Source organism: Nesoenas mayeri, assembly GCF_963082525.1.
Source record: "Nesoenas mayeri genome assembly, chromosome: 1".
NCBI classification, from domain to species: Eukaryota; Metazoa; Chordata; class Aves; order Columbiformes; family Columbidae; genus Nesoenas; species Nesoenas mayeri.
The window spans coordinates 62,480,897-62,496,926 of record NC_137541.1 but is presented as its reverse complement, the minus strand read 5'-3'; the positions used below and the strand labels follow the sequence as shown (position 1 = coordinate 62,496,926).

The 16,030-nt window shown below is 40.9% G+C and overlaps 1 protein-coding gene across 1 annotated transcript in view; it reads right to left on the bottom strand.

The window, feature by feature from the left end:
- The window catches only part of TBXAS1 (thromboxane A synthase 1), a 234,494-nt gene that overhangs the window by 121,168 nt on the left and 97,296 nt on the right, over positions 1 to 16,030 (bottom strand). The window contains exon 4 of the mRNA XM_080343746.1: positions 5,355 to 5,451. Coding sequence (XP_080199872.1) covers positions 5,355 to 5,451 — 97 coding nt within the window. The remainder of the gene's footprint in view (positions 1 to 5,354; positions 5,452 to 16,030) is intronic.

Here is a 16,030-nt window from a genome sequence, read left to right as displayed (position 1 = left end):
TCAAGTAAATCTGGCACAAGACACGCAAGTGACTCTTTACTTGCAGAAGGCCAAGATGACACACACACAGGAGAGTCAGCTCCTGAGGCACCACAATGAACTGTTCAAAGGCAGTCATGCATCCCAGCCCCACTCCAGAGATGTAACAGCTATCAGTCGGTGTAGTCATCTGAATTTAATGGAAGTACACTGATTTATGCTGGCTGAGGACCTGATCCCAAATTCACAGAAATACAGGATGGTTGGGGATGGAAGGGACCAGAGGAAAGCATCTTGTATCAAATTTGGATAGACATTTTACTAAAGAAATACCGGACAAGGGGTAATGGTTTTAAGCTAAAGGAGGGGAGATTCAGGCTACCTATGAGGAAGAAATTTTTTACAATGAGGGTGTTGTAATACTGGCCCAGGTTGCCCAGAGAGGTGGTAGGTGCCCCATCCCTGGAGACATTCAAGGCCAGGATGGAGTTGAAGATGTCCCTGTTCATGGCAGGGGGTTGGACTAGATGACCTTTGAAGGTCCCTTCCAACCCAAACTGTTCTATGATTCTATGATATACAGATGCTTTTCTTGCTGGTACTGTGTCACCTAGCAAGAGATGAGAAAGAACAGCCAATGCAGGGGTATGTCAGCAATCCTGGACCACAGCTGAACAAGACACAGCAAATAGGCTCCTTCCTATTTGGTGGTAATATTTGATTTAATATCACAGGTAGGTCTTGAAGCTTTACAGACTTAACAAAATAAAGATGAAGCCAACAGCTTAGTGTAACAGGCAAGTTCTACATGTGAAAAGAATAACCATATTCCATGTGGAGGAACCTGGAGGGGGGAAAGGACAAATGGAAGCACAAAGAAAAGTAGTTCAAGCAACTGTTGTTTCCTTCAAGAGGGATATAAGGAATTTGTACTGTCATGTTATATCAATTTCCATGCTACTTTTTTGTTTTCACATTTATGACTTCATTCTCACTTTTTAGTCTATTGTTACTTCTTCCACTGCAGCAGCAAAGCTCCTGATGAGAAAACAGTAATGTTTTCTTTCAGCTATTGCAGTTAGTATAGATTTTTGTATTTTAAAATGTCACCTTCATCTAGCTGGTTGGCAGGCAGATTTAAGGATTTGATCTGGATCAGCTACTAGCTTCCACAATAATCCTGGCAGAGCACTGACTCCAGCAGCTGACAAACCTCAACTAGCCAGTACTTACCTTTGCCTTTGGGCTCACTGATCCACAATTCTAGCAAATGCTTTGGCAAACAATTTCTGAACCATATAAATTACATACCAGGTAATACCTCTCTTTACATTACTCCTTAACATTCTGCTCCTACATTTTTAAAAGTACACTTTAATGATTCTCAATTACTAATTCAAAAAGATATTTTCAATGCAGAAATTAAAAACTATCTGAAAACAGATTACATATTATTATCCTGCTGGGGAGAATGCAACCAACATCATAAACCTATCTCATGCACAACACAGTAATTCAGCTAAAAACAGTCTTAGTGCTCCTAAAAGAAAACTTCTATTCAAGGGAAGACTTAACATAGTTGTGAGAAAAATACATTATTTACTACAGTAAAGCCCTGCCTAGAATGCTGGCTGAGGTTTCCGTGGTTAACCTAAATTAAAATCAATTCCATATTTTTTGGCAGAAGGTCTATAAGCTAATTTTCATTTTTTTCTTCTTCAACTATACTTAAAAACATAGGGAAGAGAATTCATATGGCTTAAGTATGAAGGTACATTACAGGAGACATTTTTCTTTTTAAATGGCTACAATGTTCACCTTAATCAAGTCAAAATTAAGTGGGAAAGTAGAATGTTCATTATTACCCTCCTGTGACTACACAGTTAACAATAAATATACCCCCATGCCTATAAGGGAATAATACCCTGTGTGCTAGATTTGGTTGTTTGTTCTAAAAGGAAGTGAAGCTTAATACAGACTTGATCTGCAGTCACCATACACTTCAACAAGAATTACTAACTAGTAACTCAGAAACAACAGGAGGGGCCAAGGCACCTAAAAGGTTTTTTACAGCAATATTTCAAAGATATTCATAGTAAAGATGTGAAATGTGTAATATCAAAGGGTAACATAAATGCATAAAATGAACGGGAGATTGGCTTCTGTGCACATGCAAAATCCACTTTGTCCACATAATGAGTGAGCAGATGATAGATTCAAAGTATGAGAAGTGTATGAGTGGTTCACATCGCTCTGTATGTGGAGACAGGACACAAGATGTATCCAAAAGAATCCTCTCAGCAGAGTAAAACCACCCTGATTCCCTAAATGTCTTCCGATCACTTCCCAGCAAGCAGCCAGCAAGTGCTTATAGACAGCTTTAATAAAATCTCAGAGTTCAGTGAATCATCATCTTATTCACTTCTGTCTATCAAGTACATCCACTGTTTGCAACCCTTCACACGTTCAATTTCCTATTGTCTCTTAGTCTTATATAAACATATTCCAAGATTAATTGAAAAAGTAGAATAATAAACATGGGACATAAACTTTTTCTACACTTAGCTTTTAGAATGAGTCCTCACATCCTGCAACTCAGTGATGCTTTGTTAACATATGATTGCTACAATTGCTAGGGTGTGGTCAATAATCTCTCTTTATGGCATTCTGGGTTAGACAACTCATATTTCACCTCTGGTGGATAAAGTACAAACTTTGGTTTTGGAAAGCACTGGTGCGGGGAGGAGAGAGGAAACACAGTGGATTTTCCCAAGGCCTGTTCAGACCCACTAGTCTCATTCCCTTTCCCATCCTTCTCACCCCTGAAGATTGAAACTCTTAAGCTAAAAAAAAAAAAAATAAAAAGCTTTGGGTTGAAATAGCAACTGTATGTCATGTCTGGATTGGAAGATATTAGCCTAGCTTTACGAATAACACTTACTCCAAAGCCAATTCTATAACCACTCATCAGTAGACCATTTGGAGAAGGAAGGGGTAAAATAAGGTAGGGGGGTCTATTTTGCATTTTGGATTCTCTACTAGCAAATATAAAGCCTCACTTAAGTAAAGGAGCTTGCTTTGAGTAATTTTAAAAGATATAAATAGAAGCAACCCTATTAAAAGTCTTAAACCAACATTTATTAAGTCAATATGAGAAGAAATAATTATTTTAACCTGGAAAGGGCTTTTCTCACTCTACTCTTTCAACCATTTTTCACATATAACCAAAATCACATCTGAATAAGTTTCACTTGCCTTCATTACATACCATCCCACATTATTTATTTTCATATAGAATCCTTAGCGTACAGGACAACTAAACACTTCATCAAGAGAGTTGACAGTGAACTAAAGAGGAGAGTCAGCTTCCAGTGTGAAAATTCAAGAGAGGAAAGGATCCCAGGTCAGATGTGGAAGGACCCAGAAACAGAAGGCTCCTTGCTCTCAGTAAGTGAAAGGCAATAGGTGGAAAAGGGGGAACAAAGTGGAAAGTGAGACTTACTATATCAACACTCAAAGATTGCAGCTGTGTGAGAACACCATGGAATAAACAGATTAAAACATATAAGATGAGGGGAAATCAATGGGAATTAGAGTCATGTGCATTAAGCAAGACAGAAATAGCAACAGTGCACAGAGGTGAAACTGTTTATCTGTTAAGGAGGGGGTTAGGAGTTAAATGTTCTCATCAGTCACAGGCTTTCTGGTTGGTGACGGGATGTCACTCTGTCAGTGTCTCAGTTTCTCATGCATAGTGCAGGATGTTGTGCAGAAAAGCCACAAATGGTACAGGGGACAGTCAAGTGACAAGGGCAAGATAGGAACCTACACAGACGCCTATACCTAAGAGATCCCTGATGAAGAAAACAAGAAAAAAGGAAGAGAGAGAGAAAGAGAGAGAGAGAAAAAAACTGGCTATGGCGACCTGAACTACCTGAATTTTAGAGAGGAACACAAATGTCATGGACCATGACAGATGGATGTACAACCACAAGACAGAAACCTCTCACCATAAAATCCTGAACATAAGGAAAAATTCTGCCAAATATGAAGGGTGACAATTCAAATTGTCAAAGGCTGACTAAAATGAAGAGCAGAATGAATATCTGAATGTATCCTCAAAGGAATGCTCTTTAATTTCAAGGAGGTGTTACTGAGGCACCAGCTACTGCTATGAATAGTGGGTATAGTCTGCTCCTATCAAATACACAGGAAAAAAGCATGGGAAAGTTATGGACAGGAAGAAATAGGGTTCCTGCTTAGGAGCAGAAGAAGGGAAGAAGTGGGAAATTCCTTCAAGTACAGAGGAAATGGGGAAAGACCCTTGCCACACACAACAAATTCAGACTAAGAAGCTTTCACACTGAGATTCTTCCATTCGGATATGAGTTATAGGCAGAATGAAGGGCGACTTGTACAAGTAGTTATTAAATAAGATATAGGTAGCCACAAGATGAACCTCACGTACCAAAAGAAGGAAGCAAAGGAGACAAGAAGTCTGTAAACAGACTGTCTGGTTGCAGAGGGGATTGGAGGGGCAGAGGAGACAGACAGCTGATCAGAGATGAAATTTTTGCCGGGGACACAAACAACCCTCCTGAATACATGTGAGTTATTAGAGCAAGTTTGAGCATACACAGGGCCCAGGATGAAGAAGTGAATGGATGGCACTGAGGCAACATGCGGTCACAGTGACAGTATTTCCATGTAAAATGCTGAGGAACTGCTGCAAATCTTCCTTCTCTCTTTGACCATTTCCCCCTCATTATTTGTTCTAACCAGTTCTTGAAAAAAAGTTTTTTTAATATTTATGCATGTAATGAACAGCATATGTACAAGTCCTTGCTAACCCCAACTTCATTTTTTGCTATTTATCATTTTCAGAGTGCTAAGTATGACAAAGCAAAGTATGTTAGCTGCAGGAGGCATGTCCCTGTCCCAAGCAGCCTGCTCCTGCCCAAAAAAGTCTAAAAGCACGAAACAGACCACAGGTGGCAGAAAGTAAATAGTACTGTCCACATGTTACAGACTGAGAAACAAGGAAGAGAGCTAGTAAGTGATTTCCCCAGGCTTTCCGAGGAGGTCAGTGGCAAAACTGGATATTGAAACCCTCTCTCTTCAGCATCCATCTGGTTCCTCACTCACAAGGGCAGTGCATTTCTTTTAAGGATGTTCTGTTTCTTCCTCAGAGAGTCCTGGTAACAGAAGCCTTTGTCTGAATGTATATATTGATTTTATACAGCTTTAAGTCTTATTGACCCATGTTGTAACTTTCCCACCTCTATTTCCAGCTCCTTTTCAGTCACTTTTAGTCTGAGCTCCAGTTCACAGTACTACCAACTCCATCCACAAAGCCAACCTTTTCATTTACTTACAGTTCTGTTGGTGAAGTTACTGAAGTTTGTCACTAAGATTTGCTCGATCATCTCTGGTGTGGAGACCACCACATACATCTGGCGACCAATGTAGTACCTACAAAGAAAGAAAGTAGAGAGTAATTTCGGCAGATGACCACCTGTTTCTTTCCCTAAAATACCTCTTTTGGCTTGAAAATACTTGCCATGAACAAATACCACAGAAATATATTCCTTTAAGTAAATCAATACCTTTCCCCATCCCTCTCGACTATTAAATTAAGATGCATGGTCTTGGACTTTAAAGGAAACAGTTAAAATCTTTTACTGATTATTAATCAGTACTCAGCCAAATTTTTAACGTAAAGGACTACGCACTCTGTGCTCACCATGGATTCTGTACAAAGCGATGCAGTATCACTAAACCAAACTACAGAGGGGCAAAACATTAGCAACCAACAACCCAAACGATCATGAAAGACCTATGAAATCAATTATCCTGCAGTTAGCCACATGAAATGTCTTTTCCATGACAAAACTCTGTATACAATAAGACTTTCCAGAGGTCTCCCCAGTCTGGCTGCAGTAAAGGCACACTTCCACCTCTTCTACTAGCACTAGAACCGAGTGCATCTCAGAGCCCAGGTTCTACGTTACCATGAACATAACCATCCAATAGATATCATCTGAACTTTACATAGCATCAATGAGAAAAAAAGAAAAAAAAAAAGGAAACAACCACCACCACCAACAACAGAAAAGGTCCATTGACTATAAAGAAATTAATAATACTTCAGAAGAAGAATAGACAATAGGAGTTCTCATCCTCTGCTTGTACACTTCCTGTCCTCCTGCTTCCAGTTCAACATGAACTTTGGAGCCACGGTCTGTCCTTGGGGGACTTCACACTATTGTGGATACTGCAGAGGTACTGGGACCCACGCCAGCCCCAGGACTTCTCAAGCTGCAGAGCTCCCTTCTCTGGGAGGCTGAGGGAGCTGGGTCTCTGTAGTTTGGAGGAGAACGAGGGGTGACCACATTAATGTCTACAAATATATAAAGGGTGAGTGTCACAAGGATGAAGCCAGGCTCTTCTTGGTGACAAGCAACGGTAGGACAAGGGGTAGTGGGTTCAAACTGGAACACAAGAGGTTCCACTTAAATTTGAGAAGAAACTTCTTTTCAGTGAGGGTAACAGAGCACTGGAACAGGCTGCCCAGGGAGGTTGTGGAGTCTCCTGGAGACATTCAAAACCCTCCTGGACACATTTCTGTGTAGCCTCATCTAGGTGTTCCTGCTCTGGCAGGGAGATTGGACTAGACGATCTTTCAAGGTCCCTTCCAATCCCTGACATTCTGTGGTTCTCCAGCAGCATTCCCCCTCAAGGCCCACAGGCACTCTGTGCTTGGCTGCTGTGCAGGGAGAGGATGAAGAACCACCAGCAAGCAGAGGTTGCCCGCAGTTCCTACCTTTGCCAGTCGCCATACCAGAAAGACTATGCAGGCAGCGCTGCCTCTGATCTGCCAGCAGAGAGGAAGAGGAGGCTGGAGACAGGCACAGGAGGGCCAGGCAGCTCAGAGCAGAACATAAAATATGCTACAATACTGTGGTAATATCGATTCCTAATAATTTTGCTATGCTACAGCTTAGTATCAATATATTGCTTACGACCTGTCTACATTGCAAGAACAGAACAGACAAGCAAACCCTGGGCTGAATTAAATTTAGTAACTGGAGGTTCCCATGGCAATGAAGCTGCAGTAGCACTGATTTCACCAAGGGCAAACAAGTCAGACAAACATCTTGATTCCAAAGCAGGGTTTCACAGTCCACCTTGACCCTCTTACTACCGTAACTCATAACAAACAAAAAGTAGAGAAGAACAAGAATATAATTTTCTTCAGGAAGGAAGAGTTCTTCTCTTCTCTGGTGGGTTTCAAGAGGGAACTGTTATTTCCCAAATCCAATCCACAGGCTCCACTTGAACCTTAGATACAGGTTGCATTTCTATTAAAATAATCCTTTTCCATCTCTATCAGTTTGCTAAATCACACCAAAGTAGTTGTCTTTTAATGGACAAACTTTTCTTCAGAATCCTAATAGATGCATAAGAAAGTGCTGAGTCCTCATTTTAAAGAGTGGTTTGATCACAGTCTTTGGCAAAAGAGGGTAATGTCCTGAATGCCACTTCCACATGTACTTTGTGCAATTTATCTGGTGTTAGAGAGGCAAGGCAATCTCCCAAGGCAAGACCTGTGCCACTCCAAACCTATCTGAGATGATCAGCCACAAATGCTAACATCTCACGCTCATGCCTCGCTTTTCTTTTCCCATCTCCAAGTTTATTAAGTTCCTTGTCTCATCTAACTGTTAATGGCTGGTAGTCCTTCAACACACGGCTTTTCACAGGGTCCAAATATCTAACATCAAATATCAAATTTGAAAAAAAAAAACCTGATTATGTCTACCCAGAAAACTTAACCCTAAGCACCAAGAGGCACCACACAATATATCATGCAAAGCACATGTGTGTGTGAGACACGTCTAATGAACTTCAAACTTGGGAAGCTGCACAGCTCCAGCTCTGGTCCACTGAAATAACAGGACAGTGCTCACAGTTGCAGCCCTTATGTCAGGGTCCTCTTTGTGCTTGAAGGCATTCAGGTCTAAAATTGGGGACAGGAGAATCTCTTCCTCAAGCTGCCCTTATGAGAAAGTGACTCACAAGCCAAGCTTGTGCAAACATATCTATTCATCATCCTCCAACTCAGACCAGTCACCCATACTCCAAGTTCTACTTCCACAGCTAAGCTCTGTCTTTTTTATTTACTCTTCTCTTTCTATCTATAGGCACCTGCTTTTCCTTTCCTTATCCAGTCATGAATAAGTGCAGAGAAGGGGAAAAAATCCCCTAAAATTAATAAATTGAAAATACTGAAAAAATATCTTAAATTACTTTTTAAGCAAAGTTCTACCTCCTTTTAAGGGATGAGTGCTGTAAAGCACACACAGATTTTTACCACCTCTTATCCCAAACAGCAAAAGCTCTCTTTCCATTTTTTTTTTCCTATTCTCCTACTTTCTGTGTATAATCTTTCTAACCTTTTCTAGGACACAAAAGAAGGAGAATGTGTATGGGCATGCTTTGGAAGTCAAAATGCACAGGCTAGGAGCATGCCTTCCATGATTTTCCCTTGAAGTTAAAGAAAAAGGACAAGAAAGCTAAGCATGAAACAAAATCACCTGAGCTATTTCGTTTAGAAAACACAGGTCCAGAATGTGCAAAGCCATCAGAAAGATGCTTAACTGAGTTTTAACATATTTTAAATGCTTTACAGGATCAATGCCTCAGTCACAAACCAAGAGGATATCTCCCAACTAGGCTGTGTTCAGTGTTTTTTGTTTGGCTTGTTGTTTTGTTTTTGTTGTTGCTGTTCTGGGTTTTTTGGTTGGTTGGGTTGGTTTGGGCTTTTTTTAAGAGGTTTTTGGTGGTGGCGGCGTTTTGTTTTGTTTTTCCACCTGTTCCAAAATGGCAAGTAAAAGATAAAATCTCCCTGTACAATAATCTATTCTTCCCAAGTAAATAACATATTCATCCCTGCCATGTAACTTCATTTTGATTCTGTATTACTACACGAGGTTATCACCAGTCTCACATAGACTCAGATTTATTATTGAACAAAAACCGATATTCTTGTCAGATTTTAATAAATAAGAGTATGAGAAAAACAAAAGCCTCCTGGCAACTGCATTGCAAATGGAGTCATGAATAATTTAGGACAGCAATTTTTATTAACTTTCTCTAGGCTAATCTTTTCACAGGGCTTGTCCAAACACAGAAGTCCTACCTTTAGCTACAGTGATACAGCACCATTACACTACTTGCCCCAGCCCTGTGTAATATTTTCATGTAGGGCATTCAGGGTGCAATGCAAACACTTGGGACTATCTAGCTGACTCCTGCAGAGAAACAAGAACACAGGAATGTGTTACAGCATCCTCAGAGTGATGCAACTCTGCATTGGAATCTGCTACAAGACTGCCATATCAGTAGAAATTAATTTCAAGACCCACACATGATTTCAATTTTCCTGTGTAGATGAGGCCTCAGTTATTTAAGTTATGCTGTTGGGGAAATTTCCACTAATTTTCAGTTTAAACTGCAGCCCTCTGAAACAGAAGAAAAAAAAAAAATCCACGTTTTTAGACCAGCAGTTTTAGCTCTGCTGGAGGGTGAGACAGGAAAGACCTGGCACCAGTACATCAACAGCATGAGGACAGCGTTGGCTTCCTCCAGCAGATGCAAGGGTGGATGAAAAGCCATCTCCACTGTGGGCTGCTGATGCAGAAGCAGGCAGTCATGTGCTGTACCACCCCCAGGAAGGACAGGCAACAATCTTTTGCGATGTGTTCAACAGAGGGCACGGATTTACTCCCAGAAGTCACGGAAGAGCCAGACTGCCCTCCAGCATGTTTACCAAAGGGCTCACAGGTCAAGGGGATGGTTTTGTTATATTGAGCAAAGGAAGCAAATCTGCATTCACCCAATACACTCAACCACAGCATTTTGCATCGTAGGAGTAGACAAGCACTGCTCTTAGGTCAATAAATGAAAGGGACAGAGACTTCTGCCTCGTGTTCAGGTTTCACCCACGATATTTAAGTCCTCATTGCTGTGATCTAGTCATTTAGTAAGCAAGCCTTTTCTTTTATCCACAAGAAAAGCAGCCATCCAGCAATGATTTCTGCTGGTTTACATGTGTCCCACCACTGATTTCTGCAGAGCTGTGGCCCAGGTGTGCCAATCCACATCGAGTGCCTTCCATGGCCATGGCCACAGAAGTTACCCCGTGGAGGTATGGACATGTGAGAGATGAGCTGCTGAGCTCAACCACAAGTCAAGGCAGGAGCACATTGGACTGCCCAGTCACTCCTGCAACACCCAGCGGCAGCATCTCCCTTTCCAACATTTGCCAGGGAACCCTTGGGAATGCAATTTTCTGTTCTCATGTGATGTAGTAGATCAACCCGCTGCTTTTAATTTGAAGGACCAGTTTATCATTATCACTTCTGTGCCCCCAAGATCATTCTGGTTACATTGCACGGTCATCTGCTGCCAACAGCATCCCCCAAGTCCTGAGTCATAGATGTGCTCTCTGAGCAAAGCTCACAGCAATGTTGCCTTGCTGCACAGGAAAATATGGAGTATGCACACAGTACATCATGGCAAAGGGCCATGTGTTTTTGTGTAACACTTGTGTGGGAAACACCTGCAACCCTTTCACCTTGTTTATAGTGCTGCTGTCAATTCACAGAAGACTTTGATCTCCCTATCTATTATCAGTGCCATGTAATACAAACACATCACATTAATCATAAAACACATATACTGTTGCTGCCGTCTGGCAAAGTACACAAAGATCATCTGGAAAGCTAAATGAAAATAGAAAATTAATCTTCCCCAGGGAAGAGCTAAGAACAAAGACCACCCCCCTACCTCCCCCTCCACCCACCCCCCCACCCCCCCCCCCAAAAAAAAAAAGGGAGAAAAAAAGAAGAGGTATGCCAAGACAGAGAGATACAGGGGAAAAGGCTACTTTTCTTATGAGACATTTCCTTAAAAGAAAGTTCCTTGATCACTCTGCCTCTTTCATTTACAGATACCCATTCACTGCAGGCAGAGAATCACAAAAACAAATAGCACACTGCTTGTTTAAAATAGGACTCAAGCCTGACATGACTTGCTTAATTAGTTCAGAGGTCAGCAAATTGATTTGTGATGAGCACTTTCCCTTCCAGCTCTTGCAGGCGATACAGAATCTGTAGGACTAAGCGATACGTAACAAACAGCTGCAAAGCACACAAACAGTTTTCACGGAAAGGGTTACTTTGGGCTGAGAGGAAAGAAAAGGACAAAAAATTATCAGGTACCACAAGTCCCATTATTATTTGTGTTATATTAGCAACCAGAGTCCTCCAAGGTCCCTGGGCCCTAGTTTGGCAAGAGTTATACATAAGTAGAAGGCTTATTCTAAGCCTGTGGAGCCAACAACTTAAATAATGAACGGTGGGGAAAACAAACAATGTCCGTCATTTTCCATCTGAAGTACTAGGGCACAGGGAGGTATGGAGCGGCCAGGAATTGCCAGCAAACACCTTCATTTTTTTATGACTCCCTGTGGGAACAGAGCTCCTCAGCTGCCATGTGCACCTGGAACTCCCACATTGGCTTTCTTCAGTCTGGGGGAAACCTGCTCGAAATTTGGGAGCTAACTCCCGTGCCACTTCTCCTGCATCCCAGGACGTGACTCTAGCTTGCAGGGTGCCTTCCTGGACTATTTTTATAAAGCATTGATAAGGCGAGTATCTCCAGATTAGAGAACTAAGACATGCAAATTACCACTTTAAAAAAAATAAATAATAATAAAAAAAACCACACAACAAACAAACAAAAAGAACACAGACACACACCCTAGAAAGAGGTGAACTTATTGCACATAAACATGAAGCCCCAGTAGCACTGAGCAATCTCAGGCACAGAGAAACATTTCAAAGCACAGCTCTGCCAACACACACACACACGCTAGACTAATCCAACCCATTGTGTAAATTCATGAAAAAGAAGACATGGCCACAGTGATTTCTATTTAAGAATAAATTGTTCTTCATTTCCTTTCTCGATGAACTACACTTATTTTCATGTCATGAAAGCTTTAAAATAAGCACATAGAACTACTAATTTAATTCCTGACTGTATTAAAAATATCATGTAACAAGATACCCAAACACTTGCACACACTTTCTGCACCACTCTGTATTGCTATGCATCCACCTCTTTCTCCACATACCCAAGATTAAAAAATGCTATCTTCTACATACCAAGAACCTCTGCGCTATCTCAAGCTTGCACCTTGCTAAAAGACCTCTGCTTTCTGAAATGCTTAAGGAAATATCAAAAAAGGAAGAAAATTCTGAGATTATTTATATTCTCACCACCACTAAAAGCACAGCTATTTTTAAAGGAGCTCCTCCCTTGTCAGGTGCAATAAGAGATTTGTGGTGCAAAAGTAATATATTTAGGGCTGACAATAAAGAGAAGGAGGGCTGATTGGGGCCTTTACAAGGCACAGAGCTGGTCGAGTCTTTCAAGTACCTTAAACCAGGGTGAAAACGAGGCCTATTTCTGGGCATCTCTAATCCCAGTTGGAGTTTAGCAACTTGAGGGTGTCACACTCATTTACTAATTCCTTCCCCCTTCCAAGTGAGCAGCACAGGAGACACAGACTCTGCATGGTTGTGTTAATTCATTCAGGAAATGAAGTAGATGACATTTACTCATATATAAGGAATGACAGGGATTAAATTAAGCTCACAAAGTGCCATGAAGAGAAAAAAGAAAAAAATAAACCACCTCTGAATTATACAAGCATCTTTGGAGTCTACGTCCATTTGGTTTTCTGAGGAAATCTGAGTCCAGATCCAACTGCAAGTACAAAAACTCACACCCACATTCAGGGTTTAGGAAAAGAGGCAGCAAAGGGGATGGACAGGGATAACATAAGTGTTTATTTTCTGGCTCCAGGTGAGCTGTGGAGCCGCGGGGTCCTGGGCTGTTCTGCCCCACAGCTGGGGAGCTGCCGCTTCCCAGGGCTGGCGAGGGTTATTTTTATCCCGACAACTGGGCTAAGATGATTGCCGCCACCGCCGCTCCGCATGCTTGCATCATACCGCTTGCGCTGATTAGCTGCATCAGTATTCCACTTCATTAACGCAAAATGAAAGCTGTAAATAGGGTACTGTTTTTATAGGATACTACTGGAAACGAGAAGTAATGTGATATTAATAAGAAGCCGGTCCCTCCTCCCGCTGGGGCTTGCGATGCTGTTGCTACCGGGTGATGCTGAAAGCACTCACAGCTCTTCACCTCGGCAAGATCTTCAGAGGGTGGTTTCTAAATCTTTTCCCATGGTATTTCCCACCAGGCTTGGACTGTATTAGTCTGTGTTTTGTTACCCGTGTTTAGACTGTGACATTTTCACCAAAGCTTGTTTTGTCTGCGCTCGTTAAAGCGGGGTATGCCTGACTGACCTCATGTGATGATGCGGTAGATGTTTCCTGTGGGTTTCAGCATATTTCTGTGCCCGGCCTTTCTGTAGGTTTGCGATACACAGCAGTCTCATCTCGTGTTCTTTGCACCTAATTCACTACCAAAGTGCTCCTTTGCCATACCCTCAGAGAAAAAACATTAGGTTACTATTTCCAGAACACTAGGTAAATATTTCTAGGGAAGGCTACCTCTGGGAGGTAGCAAACTTTCTGTGTCTCCAAACTTTACTTGCTATCACCTACACAGTGTTCATTTGTATGGATTTATATGAGCCTATTATTTATATTCAACAGTACTACCCATTCTTATCAGTGCAGTGACAAAAAAAAAAAGACAAGAAGATGGCTGAGGAAGATAAGCAGACACTGTTACTCAGACTAAACAAGGGCAGCCTTCTCTCCATCTTTTCTTTTTTTCCCCCCACATAAGGGAGGGAGAGGGATCTGCTGAGTGCTTAACCCCATTTCTAGTCAAAAGCTCTATGCAGCTTCCCTTGACAGACAGGTAAGCAATTTCTGAGAAAGGATGGGAAGTATTACCCTGGCAGGGCTACAGCCATTTCATATAAGATAAATGGAGACAGAGCAGCGCACTTGAAGAAGATGAATAATATGGCTGAGAGAACAGGTAGAAGAGGAGCATGTGGTGCAATGCTGCTTTTTAGCAAAGTGGGGTGGGACCCATCTGAATGGGTGGGCATGAATTCGGGGAGGATCCTCAGTGTCCCAGAAAGCAAGGGAGCAGGTACGTGTTGTGGTGCAGACTACAAGGAAAATCTGGGGATGGGGACAAAAAGAGGAGAGCATATGTGTGACCATACGGAGAAAAAGAAACAGGAAGGAGGTCAAAGGATTTAAATATAATTTGTGATACTACAACATTGCAAGATAGAGCAAGCTATAAAACAGGTTGACTGTAATAAAACCACAAGCGTAATAAAGTTGCTAGTTACACACCCATCACTAAACTTCATATAAGCAAACACTTCAAGATGACTAAAACAAAACCTGTGGGATCTGACTTCTGCCTCTAATAAAGTGTTTCCGATCACAATAAAATTGAGGTTTGTATTATTTTCCCTTCCCGAGACCTGACATCGGGGTACAAAGAAAAGCTATCCATAAGTCTGCATTTCTGCATCCTTCATCTCATACATATTTTACATATCACGGTCAGGACTCAAGGGTGACTAGAGCTTTTCACATCTCCAGTTTTGGTTAGCCATTTTAGCCCTGAAGGAAAAACAAGGCTTTCAGAAAACACTGAGTATCTCTATTTGCTGAAAAGTCATGTCCTCATACATATCTTCCAAAGAGGCATTCAGAACAGAGGCATTCAAAATCAGTAGGCTGTTTCTGTTTATTTTAATTCTGCACTTTATCTTTGATTTCTTCATAGGCAAGACAGCTCATCTGCCTCCTGTAAATACGATCAGCAGTGGTGGACAATACAGTACTTTATTTTTGTATGTGTTTGAAATAAACGTACATAATTTTCTTTCAGTCTACTCCTCCTTACTGGCATTTTGATCTTAAATCAATGAGAGTTACAATATATTGCACAACATCCCTTTTTATTCCTTTGCTCTATGTTTATGCAGATGCATGCACTTCTGAAATAATAATGTCTTAATATTAGAATACTTTAATTTCTCAAGAATAGATAGGAGTCAATATACTGAGTTTTTGCATCATAAACATAACATGATGAAATGAGTAAGCCAAATGGAGTTTTGTGCATACACAGTCTTGTTGAATAAGACACTTTGACTTGGTCATGGCTCCTATCCTGAAGATATCTGAAGTTTAAGCAAGTGAAAGCTGGGTTTCATAAACAGAAAGCAATAGGCAACCAATTAATCTGGTTTGTGTGCGATAACGACACAGATCCCAGTCAACACTGGACAGTCTTACTCAGGCAAGTATAGGTTTGCCAGACTGGCCACGAGGGGGACAGTCACTGGGACTCATTTTTCTTTCTCGATCTGCCTTAAAAAACAATATGTTGAAACAAAGGAAAAAAGGATAGTAACCACCTACTGAGCTCCTGGGAATGTACTTTTTTATGTTACAGCTTGCAAAATGCACACAGGAAAGATTCATTTTTTAAAATCCTTGCATGTCTATAGTAGTGCGTACTTTTTCTATACATTCTTAAGGTCTACACAGATACACATCAAATAATTTAATTTTGATAATGCATTATTAAATGCACACTAAGCCAAATAAAAGTCATTTCCCAATGCTTTATGCATTTATCATGAAAACACTAGCAGAATTCTTTACAACAAAAATGCTAGCTGTACACATGACCAAACTAAATTACCTAGGGAAATGGCTAATATCTGACCATGTGGAAACATTAGAAAGTATGGCTTTGTTATAGAACTAGAAGGAAAAAATAGATGCATTTTCTTACAGGAAAATTGCAATACAAAATACAAAAAAAAAAAAAAAAAAAAAAAAAAAAAAAAAAGTAGTAAAAAACACAGCAGCTCCAGGAAATTTTCCTGAATCAATTCAATCGGTGTCGTGCTGGACTTTAAAAACCCATTAAAAATAACCATGATAAATTTCCTAACCTCTTTCAG